Consider the following 23,066-nt stretch of genomic DNA (forward strand, 5'->3'; position numbering starts at 1 on the left):
TCCAAAACATCATAAATGTCAACATTTGGGTAGGTATTTACATAGAGATTTCTTACTCTCATATATTTATATGAAAACACTCTCACACATACCAGTATACAAACACTAAAATTCAAAATGCAACTTCTCAACAGCTTGAACCATAGTTAAGCCATAGTTGTGGGCACAGCTAATTACTTCTTTTGACCACACATTACCAGAGCCGCTACCATCAGTCACTCTGTCAATAACTCAATCTGAACCTGAGAGCAAGGGGACCCTGTGGTTTTCATCTACAATTATCTTTTTTGGAGGGGGAGCGGGGGTTGGGGTTGGGGGGGAGGGTTCTTATGGGTTAAATGTTTGCACAGATTAATCGATGACAAATTTTAAAAAAGCAAGTTTTTTTTTAGAAGGCTAAAGTGAGGTAGACAGACTTTGAAATGCATTGTAATTAATATTAATAAATAGACAATTGACCAGTTGAATTATTTCCAACCACTGCCCCTAACAGCTTTTTTTCCTCCCTTTGAAATGTTCTAGCATATTCCTGCGATCACAAAAGTTACAGCACACAACATGTCATCCTCTACTTTGGCTAACAATCCCTGGATACTCCTCCCATTCTTACATGGGTGCTTTCACTTAAAATACACACAAAGGCAAAACATGTCTATGCAAGACAGTCGACACATTGTTTAAGTCAAAAGGACGTAGTCTCTCTAACATGGTAACAGATTAAAGTTGGTGGGCGGGCCATTTCCAGTTAAAGCATTCTATGTTCATTGATCCAGACACTTATTACACACATGACTTATCACCCAAAGTGGGCAAGGAGGCCTTTCAGGCCGCTGGTACAGTACGTCCAGGTTCCAGATTGGATAGAAGTGTGTGAGTGTATGGACAGGCCCCCGCTTCAGACAAAAGTCAGGAAAGCGTGATGGTATCAAAAAGAAGTGATAACCTTTCTAGTTTATCCGTATGGTTTATCACCAAGAAGCTTGAATAGTTTTTTTTTTATCCTATACTGTACAAGCTCTCTTGTGCTTGGTAAAACACAAACAACACTTTACCTCCTCACGCCATGAACGTCCCATAGTGCAAAATTTATTGTTGGTAAGGTAGAGTGCCCCAAAAAAAGGTTTTTGTACCCCTTTTTAATATATACATATATAATTTATATATAATGTCAGAAGGCGCTTCCTTTATCCAACAGCATAGTGCTTTCGTTTACAACAAAAGGATATCTTTGCTTTGACATCCAGGAGACAAAGACAGACTTCAAGCGTACTAATCTACTCTGTGTTTAAGCACTAACTAACAATATTTTCTCCATTATGATAATGATGACACAGTCAAGGTTGAGGTGGATGGGGGCATTTCAAAATGCATTCAAACATGTTCTCTAAACTAAAGTCAGTGTTGAGTTACATTCTCTTGATTTTTTTTGTGTGTGGTTTGTTGTGAATTATAAAAGCTATTTTTTTTTATGAATACAGTACTGCAGTAAAAGGATTTTGCATTTTTCTTTTTATATTTTCTGAAACTTGCTTTGAGAAAAAGTGAGTGAACTTGCTTGACAGGAGTAATGGAGTTACTGCTCTTTCTTAATTTAAGTGTATGTTTTTATGTGAACACTGCTGCAAGTATGAACATGTAAACTTCTAGTGATAATACTGTCATTATATTTTGTACTATTTTCTGCTCACTCATGTTACAGCAGGTTGAGTATTTGAGCAAACTGGCACCCTTGTATGTTTTGCTGTCTGTTTGTTATTACTTGCTCAATCCCAGGCCTCTTCAAGTTATGAAACAGTGCATTTTCTTCTCTGTTTTAAACATTTAATACAAAAGCTGAATGTGTTAAAGTGTATTTTCCTTTGTTACACAGAAGAAAGAAAAATGTCAGGTTCTTGTCGTCCTGCAGGACGTGCCCTCCTCCTCCTCCTCTTCCAGACGGTGCCGAGTGACCTCAGAGTGCATCTACATTACAGTTCTGTTTCAGATTTTAGTGTGCAAGTCAAACTTAAATCCGTATTGTCTACTTTTGCAGAATGGCAGAAATAGCTACAACGACTTTATTTATCTGCTTTGAAAGATAGAGTTAAAACAGCGTAACCTCTTCTCTCCTTTTTCCTTTTTGAGTTTTACAAGACTACAAATAAAAAAAGATCAAAGTGACTGTGAAAAGGTTTCGTAGATACTCGAGAATGTCACACTGGGGTGTTATACATTAATAGAGGGTATAGGTTTGGTTTTGGATCTCCTTAACACTTAACATCTCTAAAGCACATCTCTAAACATCTGTAAACAAGATTTGGGATTTATCCTAACAGTATTCCTAAGAGTAAACTCTCCTCACATTAGCATGAATTCTGTTTTAAGAGTTTTTGTTAAAGTGATGAATTGCAAAATAATTCTGATCATGCCCCCTTGCAAACATTTTTTTTTTTGTGGATCAAATCTCACCCGTAAGTAAGTGTATCTGTGAAATAAAGTATTTCCAAAACTTCTTTAAACCCCTTCTCCTTAGGACTGTAAATGCTTTTGTCTCCTGTCATCTCAATCCACTAACCTGGACATTTCACAAAGATGCCATTTAAAAAAAAAAAAAAAGTCTTAAAAAACCCCACAAAACTAACACATACTCTATAACATAGTTTTGTCTCATTTACCATTTTTTTGAAGCTTCTCCACAAGTACAACCTCTTTAAATCATTCATAATGTACTGTATTTCCATCACTCAGTCCTTTTTTGATTCATATTTCATTTATAATTTTTTTTTACATTTAGAATCAATTTAATTACTGGAAAAATGGAAACCCAGTGGGATGTTTTTGTGGCTGAGCAAATGTGACATCTGGTGCCGAGGAGTGGGTTCTGGTGCCAGGGGAGAGCTCCATAAGGGTTTTGGGTGGTTTGATGCAATGGTGGCTGTACACAAGTGTGCGTCTCCCCTGCAGCCTAAGAGCAGCCACATCTATCCACCACCATCCCCGGGATCTTGCCGTGGATGATCTGCTGCTTGTCATTGAAGTAGAGCATGTTAATGGGGGACATCTTGGTCGGGGTACAGCAGGGCCCTGCGGAGCCTCGGGGGTTGGCGTGCTGCACCAGGTGGGTGTGCGGGTATTTCTGCATGAACATGTACTCGCACTGGCCGGAGCAGTAGTTGGCTTTGTAGCGTTTGGGGGCAATGATCCAGTCCCAGCCGAACGCCTCGAAATCCACAGTCAGAGGGTAGCGACAGCAGCGGGACTCGGTGGAGTGCTCGTCACAGTCCAGGCCAAGGTTTCTCCGAGAACGTTTGGTCGTCTCAAGAACCTTCACTTCCAGGAACGGCTGCTGGAATCAGGGGGAGGAGGTGCAGGACAGAGAGAAAGAGGTGGTTATAAGAGAACAACAGAAGAGATGTGGCTGACATGTCAGGAGAGGAAAATAACATAATGTCTTAGAGGAATAGTTCAACATTTCAGGAAGTATCCTTATTTGCTTTCTTGCCAAGAGTTAAACGAGAAGATTGATAACACTTCTCTGTCTGTGCAAGCCAGAAGGTTGTTAACTTAGCTTAGCATAAAGACTAGACACATGACTAAACAGCTATCCTAGCTCTACAGCTCACTAATAAACACGTTGTTTGTTTGTTTTTTAAATTTGTTCACAAACAGAAACATAAAAATAACAGTTTGTGGTTTTAGACACAGTTTCATGCTCCTAATATCTCTTGATGAACAGTTTATCCTTCCTCCCTCTGCACAGCATCTCAGCTGGTTGCCTGGCAACCGCACTGAGATAAACTGTTGTTCGCTATGATATAGTAGGAGCGCAAAACTCCTCGTAAAAATGTTAGTACATTTCTATCTGTGTGTGTGGATTAAACAAACAAGGTACAATATGTTAATTAGTGAGCTTTCTGGTTGGTGTATTTTTGAACTTTGGACTGAGTCAGGCTAGCTGTTTCCCCCTGCTTCCACTCTTTATGCTAAGCTAGGCTAACTGCCCCCTGGCTCTAGCTCCGTACTTGAGACACAGAGACAAGAGTTGCATAAATCATCCCATCTTACTCTTGGCAAGAAGGATGACACACATATTTCTCAAACTATTCCTATATTGTCTTAAAGTATAGGTACATAAAGTGAGCTCCTGTTTACAATGTTCCTTTGCGCTTAAACAACCTCTAATTTTTGAGGTTTGATTTAAACAATAATTTTTTTCATCATTTCTAAGTTTAATCTTAACACAAACAGAAGGGACAGCATATATATCTATTATAAATCCATTATATTTCTGTCATCTTGTTTGTCCGTGATGTATTTCTGTAAATTGTGTTTCTTGCTCTATTCTGTACACACAACATCTGTTGCACATCTATCCATTCTGGGGAAGGGATCCCTCTGTTGTTCCTCCAGAGGTTTCTTCCATTTTTTCCTTATTCAAATTGACGATTTAAGGACTGAGGATGTTGTATTGCTGTACAGATTGTAAAGCCCCCTGAGTAAAATTTGTGATATGTGATATTGGGCTATACATATAAAATGGACTTGATTGACTTGACAGAAAACACCTTTTTCACAGCAGACATATTGACATATTGTTGCATATAAATTTCACCATATGAGATGAGATGAAACATAAAAATGAAAACAAATGATCCAAAGCGGGATTCTTTGGTTTTGATATGTTGTAGCACAGAAAAAAGCACAAGTGTAAAAAACAACATTAATAATGGCTGCATCCCGATTAGTTCCACGGCTCTGCTATTGTGCATGATGGCTCACTGATGTCTTACTGTGACACTCACAGTGTAATTAAGACAGATGTGCACACATAAAATCAGTTGGCTAATGCAAAGGTTTGTGTTTAATCCATGTGCTTACAAACTCATTGAAACTTGAGTAGAAATGTGGACTTCCTCTGCCACGTCAGTAGATCAGACTCGACTTAAGTTCTTAAAATGCTGTAATTTCAAGATGGCAACTAGCGTAGATTACATAAGCTAACATCCCAAAAGAAAGAAACTGTATTAACATGAAAAGAATCCAGAAAAATGTATCTGATGATTATCATTATGTGTGCTAGATAGTCTTTTAGTAAACATAAGATCAAAAACACTATTATTAAAAAAACAGATGACACCTTTGGCCACTGTGTGTATTGTCTTATTAGTAATGATAATAAATATCTGATCCTGAAATTATAGTTTTATGCTAATATTTATCAGAAGATATATGACTTTTCACATTGAGTTTTGATCAGTTATCAAACAGCTTCATGAAAGCTTTTTTCAAAGCAAGATGACAAAGTTTAACCTGAGACCTTTCAAGCTTCTCTGTCACTTATTGTCAGTGTTTCTTCTGCAAATGAAGCTCATCACATTAAGTTAAACTTAAAAAAGATAACGGGAGGATATCCTTAAGATGAAAACTCTTTCTCCTTTCAAAATGATAAGTAGCCTGTGTGGAGAAAGTAAGCAAACTGAAATAAACCATTAGACTATATAGCTGTGTGAATTATTCCAGGTCCTCAATGAGCCACTTGAATATAACAAAACCATTGTTTATGTAATTAGTAACACCTATGCTTTTCCTTCTATGGCAAGTAAAAATGTCTGCTGTGACAAAGCACAATTAGTTTAGATTAGTAGTAAATTACTAAAAATCAGTAGTACCATATTCCTCCGGTTTTCTATCATACCAGTTACCTGCTTTTACCTGACACACCAGGTATTAATCAATTCTTGAAATATAAAAGTAGCTGTGCTGTTGGTAATCAGCTTAACTCAGCTGTCACACAAATTCAATTTTAAAACCTGAATAATATGGATGATAGTTACAATAATCATCTGATCATCTCCATAGCTCAATGGTGTGTACAGAGAGAATCTGATCTGAGTAGCAACCATGTCAACAGAGTCATGTTTGAACCTTGAACATCTAAAAGTGGTGCAAAATTCTCAATAACACAAATATGTCACTTAACCACAAATATTTCCTCACTGATGTAAATGCAAATACTATAATACACATGCATTTATATAATTAAAGGATTTGGGGACGTAGGTAGTCTTATAGTAAGTTCTATTGAAGAAAATTCAGGGATTTTAGCCTCAGTCTTAATTATGTTTGGTTATTTTCTCCACAGGAATGAATGTGAGGTGAGAAAGAAGAGGTCAGATACTCGCTGACTTGTATTAGCATTAACAGTTGCTAATGGCTACCGTTTTTTTGACCAAACTAATAAGTTGACTCTTGGATGTCCTAAAAGGACTCTTCCTCCTCAGTTCCTAATAAAAAGCCTTAACCTCCTTATCTGCCATTTCACGAAACATATGAATGAATTTGTCATTTTTAAAGTAGAATCACAACGTGCCATTTCATCACCAATCAAAGAGCATTGATAGAAACTAGCCTGTATGAGTCTGTGTGCTTACTTTGATCCATGACCCAAGAGGTCATCTGCAGGCTGCCATAACCTTGACCTTTGGGCAAAGCGAGCAGATCAAATATTTTACTCCATCATGTTTGTTTTACAAAGCTTTCCTCTCCCCACAGTGATTCCAGCTGGGCTTGAGCACAGATTTTGTGACGCATTCAAAAGAGGAAATAAGCTGAAAGGCCATCAGAGTGAGACCATGTCAGCTCGGCCTTTAGGGCCTTTGTTGTAGAAAAAAAGACCCAGAGGATCAAGGAGAAGCTGAATTTTTTCTTTGCTTGTTGTGTTTTGTTTTATTTTTGTAAACTTGCCTGTGTTTTTGATCTTTTCCTTTTTTTGGGGTTCAAGAATAATATTGCACACTGCTGTGTGCTCAGAGGGCAGCGATTTATTGGCCAAGACAACCAGAGCTGACCTCTGATATGTGTTGAGAAGATCTGACCCAAATGACCACTTGGTAAATATTTGGTGTTGCTTAACTGGGATGACTGGCCTACATAGTTCAACATAGATGTTGTATGTAGCTGTCAGTTGCAGTGACGCTGGGATTTCTAACTAGATTAATGGTTCACGGATGGTTTCGTTTTAAGACTGAAGGTTGAACTCATCCATGCAGCCTCATTAATTACATTAGACATAAACTGAACAGTGGTTCATCTATTTTTTATTTAAAGAATCTAAGCAAATATGTCAGCCAAAACAAGTCTGGTGATGATGAGTTTGAGGCCCAATATGAGGCTAAAATGTCCAGTGCCAAAACTATCCAGAGTAACACTGGGTTAGGATACATGCCGCACTTTAAATATTTCCCGCAAGAAAATACATTTATGTTTTGCAAAAGAGTACAATCACTTCAGCCTTCATTTTCAATAAAAGAGTGATATAATTAACATTTTGAGTTTTCACGATCACGTGGAAAAAACACAAAACCGTAAAAGTGCACAGACAATGCACATTAAATTTACGGTTTCTAAAGAATAAGTGTTACTAGAAAATATGTGAGCCAGTGCAAATGATCTGCACTGTACATACAATTAGTGAACAATAGATGTGTTGATGAAGGTTGATCCAAACAAAGCAGCTGTGCTTTCTCTCTAGGGACATGATTAAAAGACATCATTATCCACCTGTATCCAGTGTACAGGAAGCTTTAAATAACACAGAATACACATTATTCTGTGTTCTGCCTTTAAACTACCTTTAAATATCTCTTGCAACAATTACAACTAAATATGCCCACTCCTTTTTTATGCCTGTAGATTTCAAATCAACACTTTAGATAAATGGAGATTCCCAGTCAGTGTCTATAACTAACAACAAAAATAAAATGTTGTGTCTAGTGGAACTTATGACATCTAGATCAGGAGATTCTGTTCTATTTGAAGTGTGACTTTGTGATTTAGTCTGTTCAAATAAATGCTGCTTTACAGAAACATCATGTCAGGTTTGTTTGAAACCATTTGTGCCTTTATAAAAGTGTGGCTGTTGCTTTGGTTATGGTTTCAAACATTTTGACGTCAAGAATGGTGCATCTTCATATTACTGTCCATCTTCATATTTGATACGTTTCGTATTCATAATGCAGATTGATTATACAGCATGGTCTTCTTCTACTTCACAATAGCCAAACCTTGAAGTATGTGTGTGTTTTTTTCATGCGTTATGATACATTTTTGAATGTGTTTCTCTATCTTCTGTGCAGCAACTGATTTTCATTCATTTCACTACAACATGAGACTCAACTTTCAGATACTTTGCTAGCTTGAGATGGATGAACGTCATGTCTGCTTTAACATTTGCAGCGTAAATTTTCAAATGAATTTGCAGTTACAATTTGCACTAAAAACAGAACTTTGACAGTAATAAAAACCAACATGACATTTAGTGTTCAATCAGTTCCTTTCTTTGGAACGCACACTTGTTGTCTTTACTGTACTTTTTTATTTTAAAATTTTATCTTATTTTTTAAGTCTCCATAAGTTGATTTTGATAGATTGGTGAAATGAATAGAAATCAATGTGAGCCTGGAGAGAAATATATTCAAAAGTCTAAAACACAGCAGCATGCATTTTAAAGATGTAAATTTAAATTACATTAAATTATGTAAAAAGAGATATACATTAGTGTATTTGCCTGCATGGGTCCTCACTATATAGTAATTGCTGGCAGTTTTAGGTATATATTTAACCCCAAGCTTTTCATTTCAAGATTTTAAATCTGTAATAACTGATTTTTTGGCCACTTGGGGGCAGCAGAAAGTCGTTGTGAACACAACACTAACATATCATCACCTTTTAAGTCTATATAGTGAACATGTTAGCAAACTTATCAAAATTATCATTCATTTGGAGTTGGTCTCTGGTCACCTGGTGAATGTAAGTCCAATATTCACACTCTTTTAGCTCTGTTTTTGGTTTCTACCAACTCCTGAGGGAAATACTCTGTCTAGGTCTTTAGCTGCTAAATGCTCCACTATGTTCACAAACTAGTGGCAACTGTTTTGCATACAATGGATTTATTACAGCTTTTTGCTGAAAACAGTAGCCTGCTGCAGCTGAAAACACTATGAGAGCAGTGAGAGCGCTCGACTATGTTCACCAGCTAGCGGCTAACTGTGTCTGTTTGCCATTTTGTGCTGAGCAGGTAGTGTACAGTGGCTCTTTCTCTGAAAACAGCTGCCTGTCTGCCAAAAAGTTGCAGCCAGAGAGCTAAACAATGAGCTGAAACTTGCTGTAAAGCTCCATAAAGCTCTGTAAAGCCGAGGGGAGCTGCACAGTCTCTCTGATATTACACACTGTCTTTTGATACATTATTCTAAAAATATTTAAGAGTTGACAAGAGTTCACAAGAGAGAAAGGCGGTTGGCTCCTTCCTCCTTTACCCCATGACTTTTTGTCATATGTTACATATGTTTTTAAATAAAGTTGTTTTCATCTGCCCTCCTTTTATTAAAATGAAAGTGATTCCCTCTCTGCCCCTGGGACAGGTCTGAGGGTCCTTACCAGCCCCTCCTCCCCGGGTCGCAGTGAGGTAACTGCCAGGTCATTGCCGCTCTCATCAAAGGCATTGATGTCGATTCCCCAGTTGGTGTGCGGCTGTTTGAACCAGTTCTGCAACACGTGCTTAAAGTCAATACTCTGCCAGTGGCCGACCCTGGAGTTGAGCTCTATCTTCAGGGAGCGGATGCGGATGTGGCGGCTACCCTGCTCCGTGACGGGCTTGAGCCGGAGGATCTGCAGGTAGACGGTGGAGGTCTGCTGCAGCGGTCGCAGGTACACCCACAGCTGGGCCTTCAGCACCTTGGTGAACATCAGTTTGGGGCTGAACTTGAAGAAGCAGCAGCTGGGCTTCCCATTCACCTGCACCAGTGGCTCCGCTGTGAAACAGAGGACAGTCACATTAATATATGTACAGTATATATACAATCTTGTATATAGAATCCTGCTCATCATCATTTGAATACACATGACATTGCACTTGTATCAAACAGTTTTATATCAGACATTATTAATTCCCTTCAGGTCACCATCAATACATGTTGGCATTTTGTTACAGTATACATGTAAAAATAAAATTGCATTTTATTCTACATAAAACACATTGTTAGTTCATCTTTTTTCACAGAGTTTCTGTTAACAAAATGTGTCATTTGGTAGCTGGTGATCTTCTCTGTAACTGTTCATAGTCATGGTAGCTGTTTGTTACTGCAACAACATCTGCATCATTCACTTCAAACAAACCACTTTTGCTTCTTTATATTTATTTATTTAAATCTTCAGAAAACTTGGAGAACTCTCATTTACAATGGTGCCGAGGTACAGACATACAATAAGAACAGACAGTATAATAGTAAACAATGGTGTGTCCCATAACTATCTCCAGTAATGAATCTTAAAGGTCCAGTGTGTAGAATTTAGTGGCATCTAGTGGAACAGACTTGGCAGAAATGGAATATAATATTCATAAGTATGTGTTAATAAGTTTATAATCCCATGAAAATAAGAATTGTTGTGTTTTCATTATCTTAGAATGAGCCCTTTATATCTACATAAGATATAAAGGCCTCTTTCACGGAGGCTGCCATGATGCACCATCATGTTTCTACAGTAGCCCAGAACTGAACACTGGTCCTAGAGAAGGCCTTTTGCGTTTTTCGCTAGTTTAGCGGCCACCATAGATTCTCCTACATGCTTGGAAGGGGAGGGTGAGGGGAAGGGTATTGACTTGGCTGCAATCTTCAATCTCACCACTTGATGCCACTAAATTCTACACACCGGACCTTTAATGTGGGGTGATATTCTGAATATAAAGGTTCGAGAGTGGAACTGGTCGCTTTCCCATAAATAACATCCCTGTGGTCCAGAGGAAAACTCCTTCAACAATTATTTTTCTTGTAAATAAAGGAAAACAAGATTTATTTCTAAAAAGAAAGCCCAATTTCAATCAGCTTGATAACATGTTAATATGGACTTTAAAAGTTTTTCACAAGTGGGTAGTTCTGGGTCTGAAAAATGAAGCCAATGCAGAAGTGCCTCAAACCTGCATTCTCTCTAATGGCCATCAGGGGGTGACTCCACTGGTTCAAAAAAGTCCGATTGTTAGAAGTCTATTGGAAAATGACCCTACTTCTCACTTGATTTATTACCTCAGTAAACACTTTCCTAATGAGTTTATGGTCTCAACCGCTAGTTTCAAGTCTTCAATACTGCATGATGTTCATTTTGTTAATTATGGTCCCATTTAATTTAAATTTGATGATGAAGCAGGGTGTGCTTTAGGGCTTGGCTATGTTGTGATTGACAAGTCACCATCACGGTGACAGCATTGGTTAGGTAAAGTAAACATGGCATAATTCCAGATTCACAGAATATAGGCATAGCCATAGCCATCATTATTTCAGTGTGTTTTCAGTTCATGGAAGTTAATTGTAACATTTTGATCACCTAAAAAGTCTTGTTCAGCATTTAGTTGTACTAAAAGACCCTCTAAAGAGTCAGATGTTGAATTTTTTGGTAAGTACATTTTGTTTTAATGATCTTAAGCTGTTTTTCGCTAGCGAAAATTAGCATTAGCATTATCACAGTCAACCCTAGACTGTAAATGCACCATGCTAACCGAGCTACCAGCTAGCGTTAGGGTCAGTTCCACCCTCTTGTCCAAATATGGTCACTTCTCATCACTTCTGGCTCCAAAAATCCAAGATGGCGACAGTCAAAATGCCAAACTTGAGGCTTCAAAAACGTGAGTCAACAAACCAATGGATGATGTCATGGTGGCTACCGTTATTATTTTTATACAGTCTATAGTTTTTCATCAATCCAAATCCCTAGATATGTATAGTATTGCACTCTCTTTATTATGCTGTTATTAACAGAACAAATTTCAAAATTACCATGGTCAATATTTCTTGCATTTGAAAACAACATCCATTTTGTTTTTGCACATATTGGGACCGGTTTCAAGCTATGAAGGTGTTTTTGAAAGAGGTTAAATAATAGCTGTAGATTAAGAGTGGCGGCATGAATAGAATCCACACAGGAATAAAAGAGAGTGTCATCTGCGTAAATATGGACGTTGCAATTATACAATGAAAAGGTAGTGTCATTTACATAAATTGTGAATAAGACTGGTCCAAGGAACTCCGTCCATGAGGAACTCCCTTTGCAATGGGGAGAAAAGAGGACTGGAAACCTATGAATTCTGAAACCACAGGCAGCTAGCATTGTCAAAACCCAAACAATAAAGTTGGCGTAAGAGAGAGAGAGTGGTCGACTTTGTCAAAAGCTTTAGTTAAATCAACAAAAAGAGCAGCACAGTGTTTTTTTGTTATCTAATGCTGAGACTATATTGTTAATAACTAGGGAAGTAGCAGAAATAGTGCTTAAGCCTGAGACCAGACTGAAGTATTTTTGCAAGACAAGATAGTTTTGAGATTGGATAATAATTATTTAATTCAGATTTGCTATAGCCTTTATGGAGAGAAAGAACATAGACAGTCTTCCAAATTATAGGAGTGATGTCAGAGGTAATGCTAAGATTGAAAGTTATATACAAGTTAGTTATATATTCAGAAACTAGCTGTGCTGAGAAGTTCAGAGTAAATGGTTCCAGTTTGTCATCACCTGTTGATTTTCATGCATCAATATTGCATAAGGCACCAGCTACCATCCTACCAGAAACAGGAGATAAGCTAAAGGAATGGTTTACCTCAGCAGTATTATTAAGGAAGGATGACCTATGTTCATCCACACAACCATTGAGATCAACACTAAGACAAATAAATGACAAGATGCAGCAATATGATTGCTAAAAGCAGTGAACATTTCAAAGCTATCAGTTATCTGAGTAAGGCCATTAACACCAGGTAAGGTAAAAGAGTGCTAGAAATGTTAGGTAGATTTGACTATTTTCCAGAATTTACTGGGGTTACAAGAGGAATTAGTAAGTACAGATAATATTCGGTTTTAGCTTTTCTGGCAGCAGCAGTGCACTTATTCCTCAACTGTTTAAAGGCAAGCCACTGACAAAGGTCTTAGCCAGAGCCTATGCTTTGTTTCTGGAACAAAATAATGTAGAAAGAACCAGGGAGTGGAGCTACATTTTGTTCTTGCCTTTTCAAAATGTGCATGCTTATTATCTGCCAGGCATAAGCCTAATAGGATAAGATTCCTTATGAGTCCTCACCATTTGATGATATGCATTACAACATAGAAAAAGGCATTGCTGGCAATCAGCTAGGATAAAAACAAGGCTTATCTAATCTGTTGCAGGCCAAATTTTGGCCTTTGTCATGGCTCAAAAACTGACATCCATAGAAAAGTTTAGTCTCATCTTGAACCGGCACATCTGCAGATGAATTCCATACCCGATATGCTATGATCCACTAAAGTTAGGCACAATACGAGATGAATAAATCCCCATTCTTGTTAGCTTCTCAGATGGTTCTGTGTAACAAACCATCTGGCATGTCAGGTTAGTAGAAAGGCCTAGTCATCAAAAATTTTTAAGTTTCTTCTAACCACTATGTGTGAATTAGTTTTCCTCTGTTTCACATTTTAATGCAAACAATTGGGCAGTGATCACTAACACCAAGGTCAAAAACACCACAGACAGGATATTTCTCTGTTCTGTTTGATAATATTAAGTCAATTAAGCTTGACTTGGAGAAATCCTTCAGGTTGGGGCAAGTGGGATGTGAAATAATTTGTGTAAAATTAAGATTGTAAAAAAGTTCTTTAAGATTATTAGATGCTGAGGTAAGCCAGTCTAACTTGAGATCACCAAGGATAATCACCTTATGATCAATCAATGTTGTAATTAATTCAGAGCTTTTCTAGGGCTTCTGAGGGGGCAGAGGGAGGTCTGTAGACACCAATAACTATTACTGAATTATTATGCCCCAGATCTATTTTCAAGGAAATAAATTCAAAATATTTAGGAATTGAGACTGAAGTCAGCTCAAGTACAGAGAGAGATGATTTTACATATACTGCCACACCACCTCCTTTACCAGCTCTACCTGCTCTATATATTAAATCTACTAAAAGAAACAGTTTGATTATAAATCTCTTTTTTCAGCCAAGTCTCTGTTAAAATCATAACATCTAGATAAAGTTGAGATAAAAGGATACTTAAGTGATTTGTTATGACGTAGCAAACTGTGTATAATTAGATGTAAGAAAACAAAACCACTTCTAGCCTTAAAAATCTGTGGATCATTTAAATTAGCATCTGAAGTGATGAGTGATGCAGAAGACCCAGAAGTAGTTGATTTAAAGCTGAAGGAGCTGGCTGAAGGCAATTTTGAGTCTGAACATTAATAGTGATGAGGTTCCTGGGACATGCACCAGATTGTTTGACTGCAAATCTCACAGAGCATCTATAAGTGATTATCACAGGGATGGTGAAAATGTCTGTGTCTGGTCCAAGTCTGATAGAAAATTTGCCAGTGTTAGATGTGGAACCAAACAAATAGGGACTGGGGCCCAAGGACCATCAGTCTCTAATGAACTGGTCATTTCTGGTCATGAAAGTTGTGGGGTGGCATGGTTGGTTTCTGTGAGGAGCGGTTGAACACGCTATATGCTAAATTGGCAGATAGCATCCGAACTCCAGCTTTGTTCGGGTGGAGACCATCTGGGCCAAAAAGATGCCCCTGTTCCCAGAAGAGTATCATTTGTGCCAATGTGGATAATAATCTATCTACTAATAAACTATCTACCTCAGAGTGGGATTTTATTATGTCTGGAACTTTGTCTGCAATGTCAAGCACTTTGGTGCTGGGGAATCAGAGTATGAGCCTATCTGACTCTCATGTTTCTAATTAGTCTCCGATTATTAGCATTGTCGGGGGTTTGTGGGACGATGTGGGTGAGAGGGTTGGATAGATGGGGAAAGCCTAGATCGTCCAGGATGTTAAATTTATTCTCCAAGTGAATCCTGAAAGATGGAGAGAACCGAGAGGAGTGACTATACATGTGCTTCCCCTTGCCAACCAGTGTCTGGTGGATATAGAGTAGAGCTAGTAGGTGGCTCTTTAAGCTTTGCTCCTAACAGTTCCCAGCAGATGTTGGGATGGGTTGGGGCTGCAACATTGCAGGGGAAGGTGCTTTTGGCGCTGGAGCGACTGCGGTTTCCAGGAATTCTCCTCCTCTCGAATCTGGTACAACACTGATATCCTCCCCTCCAACTCCTTGATCTTCTGAGAAAGGTGAGAGCAGCTAACACAGCCCAGAAGAGAGGTGAGTAGAGCCACTTCAGGGACAGGTTGCTAGGAATGGCTCGAGGGCTCAAAATATGGAGCTGACAGCAATTTTGCAGCTATACCAGGACACAGGACCAGGAAACAGGCAGGGGCAGGAAACTTGCCCACCTGGGTCCAAAATACTTGGCCCAGCATGCAGAAACAGCTCTGGTTAAATCACCTGCAAAGGCTTTTCCTAAGAATAGGGCTCAGCTGTTGTTCGTCCTTGCGGAGTGAAGGAAACTCAAATCAGGGACAAATCAGCAATCTGTGATCAGAATAAAATAAGTCCATAAAATAGCTCTGCGATTTAAAAGGCATTAATAAGAAAGCCAGTAGTCTGAATAGGTCATAAAAAGTTGTCAAAAGTTGTTAAAACTTGTTAAAAACAGGTAGAGCAGCAGAGTAACAACAAGCAAACTGCCAGCTGGTAACCGGACATGACATGTTCCCACATTTGACTTCTGGAAACATAAAACACATAACTTCCTCTGCATCGCAGGGCACTTTTTACCAGCAAAAAGCAAATACAGAATTTTTCACTACCAGGATAGACAGTAGATTCATTCATGTGTAGCAACACAAAGAATTAACGACCTATCTAATTCCTACATTACAACAACCAACAACAGTCGTGACTGATGGGTTCACAACAGGAACAAGAGGTTAAAGACAACAAGAACAAATGAAACTGAGGAAATCACCAGATGAACAGACCGTGGCACTCTAGTTCATGTATTGTTAATAACTATAATCATACTGGACTACATAACTAAAAAGAATCCTCTCAGCAGTTAATACAGCATTTAGAAATACAAACAGAAATGTTTTAGTGTAAACTTTACTTCTATAATACTAACAACAACACTGATGAGTAGCTGCTTATGGATTAAAGCAAAAAGCAGGCACAGAGAGGAGTTTTTCAGTTAAATGAGAAAGATTGAGATCACTGATAACTGATAATAAGTGATAACATGTTGGCCCATTACTCCTTAACATGAATGAATCAACAGAAATACACTGCAGTCAAGATATGGGGTATTTGTTGTTCTTTAAATACAATACTTACATTTTATATAATGTGATGGATATTGAGTAAGATTTAAAAAATTTAACCTTGAGTTTGAATCCATGTACAGTAATTTACAATGAGAAATTGGATATTATTTCTTTCACAACATGATATTGTAAAACAGTAGTGTCCAAAAGCACTCATTGCAGTGCTTTTTATATCTGCATGAGGGCTGTCGATTATCATGGCACATGGTCCTGTTGTTCGGCCAATTCAGTCAGGTTACATTTGTGATTACATCAAGGTTGGAAAAAAACAGATACATTTGCATATTAAAACAAGGATCAGTAATGGTGGCCAGTGGCCAGATGGTAACCTTAGATTCCCCTGGGTCAGTCATAATGAAATGGTGTACCCCTACATTACAACTAGCAAAATTAAACTTTTTTTTAGAAGCTCAACCTTACTAGCAAATATATTTGGGGTCTGGATTAAGGGCTATGTTAAAGAACACAAGGCGTCTCCTAAAATAGGCAGATTTATTCCTGTCATGATCCTCAGCTCTGGTGTTTCTGTGATTTGCACCACATGCCAAATCTGCACAGCGGTTCATTTACATAGACCTCCATCTGATATAATGACATCCATCCATTGCATTCATACATTCATTTCCATGTAAAGCGTTCATTTATTAAGGGAAATTTATTCTGCATCTATCTGGCATAATAATGTGCCAACAGAGTACAATAGAATATCTAATCTTCCCATTTTCACTAAGCATATTTGACATATTACAACTCTAGATTTAAGCAAATAAACCATCATTTTCTTTCATTTATCTTGCACAGGAGTGTTGTGGTTCCTCCACTTAAAAAAAAAAGAAGATAAAAACTGTATGGACCTGTCAATCATTGCTAAATCTGAGGTTGCTCAGGCAACCTGCAAATGCTTCCTGGGTCAAAAGGTTATTTGGCACCTCAGCCTAGTTAAGAAATGGGATCAGGGGTCAAAACCGTCAGCCTCTTTACATCTCAGGGGTGCTGGGGAGGGGCAGCCCCTAATAGCCAGATTGAGTTTGAAGGTCAAGGTCGACCCTATGGCAATGGTAATATGTCTTTCTTCACAACAAGCTATTTCACCAGAGAATCATTTGAAATCTGTGAGACACAACAGCACTGAATCAGCCACAGTTTGTTTTTGTTTTGATCAGGGTGGAGATTCTCCAGCCAATAGTGAATTGTTTATCAAACCTCAATTGGCCAGGAGAGAACACTGCACAGGGCTGTTTTTTTACACTAAACAAGTGTTGTAATTGAATTATGGGCATGCATTGAGGGATATGAATTCACAGAGGTACAGATGGACTATCCATTAGAAGAGTCCGGGCCAATGTTGAATAAGGGCCAAGCCAGGGACAGACGTGGTCCTTCAGCCTGTATTTCCAGGCACAGTCATTAGTGAGTGTAAATTATACAGTGTCTCACGCTGGACAAACAATATGTCAATGTTCCTTTTGGTGGGTTGCTGGGGTCACAGCAATTAACGTGGATGGTGTTGTGTTTGCTCATCAGCACAAAACTGGGAATGAATGATTCTGCAGTTTGCTTGGGGTTTGCTTGCGATTACTATTTTTTGTTGTTTTTAATCGCTGCAGATGGACGCACACATACACACACCAGAACTTCCTTTGCAAACAGTTTACGTTGCTTTTGTTGAGTTCTTGGAAACAAAAAAACAAAAAAAAAAACAAGGCGCCACCACAACACTGAAGAGCTGAAACAGTTCACTTTTCTCAAGCGGGGGCCTTTCTTGAGAAGGAGTAATTTGAGAAGCAGGGCCTGTACACCGTGATCCAGTTAGGACCCTATTATTAAACACACATGCACAACATATGAGCTACGTCATGTTAAACAATGACTGCATTGATAGATGAAATCAATTTGTGCCTTTATAGAACCTGTAAGTGCACAAGTAGGAGGCAAGCCGAGGAGGATGAATGCCTGCAGCTTAATTGCACCCCACGTCTTGGCAAAGCGTTTCACTTGTGCAAAATGAGCGAGGCTAGCTTGTAATGATCATAAAACCAAACATTTAATCCCATCTACCTGAACTAACTTTGCCTCTGCTGCCATCACACATCCCTGCTGAGAAGCTCATAGTTTTACTGCATCTGCAGTACTGTTTTTATGGCCTAATTTCCTGAACAATTTCAGCACAGTGTTTCAACACTAAATTCAAACCTGCAGTGAGGATATGGATTCTGTTTTAGCATCCAGCACCACCTACTGGAGCGATTACACTTCTCTCCTTGGTCAAGCTGAAGATGAATAGTCTCTATAAGAACACTCCTCTTACTTTACTTAAAGTGAAAACCAAGTAAAATATGGACAGAGGCCGTGTTTTTCCAAAGGAAACAGGGTTGCTTGCTTTTCCTCCTCATGTTTCCAGCCTACTTCATTATTACAGCAGCTTATTTCCCTGTGGTATAATTGCAGCATATGCAGCGCATGAATTTTACTGCCAACACGCAGCAGGCCTGCAGGTGAGCCTATCAAACATCTGGTTGACTCCCTGGGTACCTGTGTCCCATAGTTAGCCCAGAGCCCTCTATATGTGTGTGTAAGGGGAGACATATAGAATATAAGGGTTTATTCAGCATGCCATCTGTCCATTTTAATATAACCACACGCCAGTTCAAAATGTTTTTAATAAGCAAAACGCAATAATGTGTGTATTGAGCCAGTTAAACTGTTGAAAACAGATGGACGGAGGACGTTAAGGTGTAGTTATACAGTGAATAGGTAACATGTGTTACCAGTAAGTGTGACTACATGTTATATGAAAAATATGGATTTTTCCATTTAAATAGATATTTCTACATCTTTGATTTTCACAAAGTATAAAGGAAAAAGGCCAAGAGAATTCACAAATGTTAAACACTCAGTTTGATGAAGACTTTGATGATCTCTGTGATGGTGACCAAGCTGCTGCTTCCTGCACTTCCCTTCTGGCAACTTCAGCAGTAAAGAGCAACCTCACTATATTTACTGCAATGATAAGTTCCCTACACCATGATCATGACAGAGTAACATAAATAAAAAGGTTAAAATATTTGTTAAAAAGTTTAAAACCAAGAACATAGGCTTAGCTGTTTCAAAGTAGGAAACAAAGCTGAATGATAAATCTTAATGAACCATAATTCATCACAGATGTTTTGGGCATTAAAAAAATGACGCACTTAAAACACTACATTTCATCAGAGTTCTCTTCTTTATCCAAACTCTTTAAAGGCATTGGTGTGTGTATTGTACACATGTACCGTAACATATGCCAATCAGGTGAAAATACGCAGCTAAAATGGGGCTGGGGAGAGAAATGGTCATCTATTGTTAATGTCCAAATGGATAATGCATAATGGTGTAAACCTAGATAGGAGTTTCATTTGCATATATATCTATATTTTCTTTTCTTAATGGGAAATGCAAATGTGCCATTTTGTGGTGAGTGTGTGTTTGGGAGCCTTCGTGTTGAATAAATGTGACTCTAGGGTATCCCCACGCACCTCGGCATATTAATCATCGTGACACGTTCACGACCCTTCTAATAAGACAGGGGCCACAGTGCACCCCCTCAAACATCCCATCCCACCCCAGCCCCACTCCCTCTTTGTCTCTCGGCCAGTCCCAAGGGACAGGAGAGGGTGGTGGGGGAGGCCGGGCTCGAGCTGGGGATGGAAGGGGAGGGGGGAGTGTGAAGTAAGACCCCCTCATTCAGAAGCCCTCCCTTGGGACAACGGCAGGCACAAGACTCCTATTAGGACTGAGCACAGTAGCCCCCCAGGAGCAACAAAAGACACCTCCTAATGCTCCCTGTTCTAGCTCAGTGAACACGCACACACACACATACACACACACACACACACACACACACACACACACAGAAACATGCAGCCGCACATAAACACACAACATACACCAGCTTCAAACTGACTGTCTTGAGTAAACAGACTTAAAGCTCATTGTTTTTAGTGTTGGGGTTATATATGTTCGAATGTCTGTGGGACATCTCCAGCAGGACGCGGGCAGAGGATGAAAAGAGCGAGCGTGCAGTGAAGTGCAATAAGGTGGACAGCTGGACAGCAGGAAGCATGCTGGGGTCTCACCGCTTGTGTTTGTGTGCATTCACACATACATGTGAGACGTTAATGTCAGAAGACGTAACTACTCTGCTTCGAAAAGTCAAATCCAAAAACTTTTTACATATGTCACATAAGCAGACATCTAAACAAAGACAAACAGAAAGATGCTTGTGATTGATTTGCTGTTTGAAGTGCTGCTGCTTTGGACTCATTCACTGTATGAATCAATCTGAATTCAGTATTGCCATCAGATTCTTTTTTATTACTGTGTTTAAAGGAAAAACCACTGGAGAATGAAACTCTGAGACAACATTTAGATTAGCCCATTTGAGGAAAACCACACATGCACCTGGGCACCGTCTGTTCTTGTAAAAAAACACATCATCATGGTCCAGTCCACTTTTACATGTTTTAAGCAATAAAGAGGCAGGCAGAGCAGGTTTCACTGTCCAGTAACAATAGTGGTTCATTAAGTGAAAAGAGCAAAACTAAAAAGAGTATTTATTATTGCTATTTGGAGTTTTGTTAATTCATGCCAGTCATAAGTTCTGGGGAACAACATTGATCTTTTTTGTGTTTATTGCATACAACGTCCATTATATGTGCTTAAATATTCTGGGAATCAGCTGAACCTTCTCCTTGATTACAATATGCACCATCAGCCAAGACATCGAGCATTTTGACATTAAGTTGTTGGAAGTTTGTTCTCAAACAAATCAGCGAATCATGACAGTAACCTTGTTAGCCTGAAGATTGTGCAGCTGCTATAATTTTATCATTAGTGTTTCAATAATCAGTTATTGTTTCTCAATAAAAAAAGCTCAGTTAAGCTTAACATCACCATATTACAGACAAATTACTGGTTGTTCACTTACTTAGCTCATCTCAGCAGTCGTGCAGAAACCTGTCGTAGAAAGATTAAAGTTTAAGTGACTTTTCCAAATGCTGGATTTACAGGAATTTTGGTTTTCTGGCTTGACCCTCTGTTGTGAACCAGTTTGAGCAGAATAATACGAATTGTCATGTTTGATGGAGCAGATATCTACAAATTATCACCACTTGCCCATCTAAGCCTGTTTGACATCTGCTACAAGCTACCAACAATAACACTGCATAACCACTGCTAACACATTTTGGTTGTTACACAGACTTGAGTTTGACCTCTGAAATGTCACTGACATGGTCACTGATCATTTTTCTCATGATCAGTGAGCAAAACCCTAATCTTTGTTCCCAGTTACTTAGTTAAAAGTTTGCAGACTTAAAGGAGAAACATAACAACAGATCAGAATTGTAACTTAATTGTGTATGTAATTGTAAGTGTGTAGGATTTAGTGGCATCTAGCGGTGAGGTTGCAGACTGAATACCCCTCACCCTCTCCCTCCTCTTTCAAGTGTGTAGGAGAACCTACGGTGGCCATGAAACTCGCAAAAATGTGAAAGAAGCTCTCTAGGGTCAGTGTTTGGTTTGTCCGTTCTGGGCTACTGTAGAAACATGGCAGTACAACATGGGGGGCTCCGTGGAAGAGGACCAACTCCCTATGTAGATATAAAGACAATGACTCTTAGTTTCATGGGATTACAAACTAAGTAAAACATACGTATGAATATTACATTCCATTTCTGCCAAGTCCGTTCCGCTAGATGCCACTAAATTCTACATACTGCACTTTTAAATGAATATGAGCAAAACAATGATTTAAAAGTGATTTACTCTAATGCAGATCCATGAAAACAGAGCAGGAACCATGTCCAAAAGCAGCTCCATGAATTTATAGTACAGTACAATTGTGTTGGAAATTATTGAATGAAACAGTGGAGCTGTAACAATTGCATTAGACCTACGGTGTATTCCTCCTCTGACTCCAATAACCTAATCTATATGACGCTGCACAAAAACATTTCATTCCATTTTTCCATTTCTGGATCTTCTCATGAAAATCTACAGCAAATACATTTACAAATGCATATTGTGTTAGTTTCCAATAATTGGAATTCTTTATGATCATGTTTTATTTTTAATATGGCAAGCTGCTTCATTCTGTTTTAGAGGACCAGTAACTGGTAACATGTTACTAATGAATCAACAAGGGCATGATCCCCCACCGTTTTCCCACCCACAAACACAGCTAATTGTGTTTATTGAAATGCATCCGGTACATACCATTACTGAGAATAGAGGAGAAAATTCTTCCCATGTGCCACCCATTTACACCATTGCTCTTAAAAGTGTGCATGACTTTTGATACTTTACTCTCCAAATAATAAAATCAACTTTCATAATTTTGCAGATGACACCCTAATTTACTTCTGTCACCAAGTGACATCGTTCTTACAGTCTTTCCACCAGTGTGTTCAACAAATCAATGATAAGATGTGTGCAGTTTCTTTAACTAAACAAAAAAGAAAGCTATGACGATGTTCTCATCTGTTGGCAGTGAGATAACAAACATTCAAACTAAACATGCAGAAGCAGAAGTTGGTATTATGTGCCATGTAGGTGGGACAAACTTCCAAAGGGTACAAGATTTGTCCCGACTCTCCCTTCCTCTAAAACCAGGTTAAAACTTACAAAACTTTCATTGCTTCTAACTGAATCTGCAGACCAACATCATTCATGCTGTACTCTTCTATTCTTTGCTCCTTCTTCATCTTCAAATTTGCTTTCAGCATTTTGTATATTAAATGTAATTTGCTTTTTCTAACTTCATATGTCTTACATGTTATGTAAATCTCTTGAAATTGTGTATGAAAGATGTTA

At 38.6% G+C, this 23,066-nt stretch overlaps 1 protein-coding gene across 1 annotated transcript in view; it reads right to left on the reverse strand.

Annotated features, from left to right (window-relative positions):
* Nucleotides 1–339: 339 nt before the first annotated feature.
* LOC121894042 (growth/differentiation factor 11-like) overlaps nt 340–23,066 on the reverse strand; it is a 29,063-nt gene continuing 6,336 nt past the window's right edge. Inside the window, exons 2-3 of the mRNA XM_042406349.1 lie at nt 9,415–9,788; nt 340–3,325 (exon numbers count right to left, since the gene is read on the reverse strand). Coding sequence (XP_042262283.1) covers nt 2,945–3,325; nt 9,415–9,788 — 755 coding nt within the window. The 3' untranslated portion in view covers nt 340–2,944. The remainder of the gene's footprint in view (nt 3,326–9,414; nt 9,789–23,066) is intronic.

The sequence above is a fragment of the Thunnus maccoyii genome, chromosome 3 (genome assembly GCF_910596095.1).
Source record: "Thunnus maccoyii chromosome 3, fThuMac1.1, whole genome shotgun sequence".
Classification (NCBI taxonomy): domain Eukaryota; kingdom Metazoa; phylum Chordata; class Actinopteri; order Scombriformes; family Scombridae; genus Thunnus; species Thunnus maccoyii.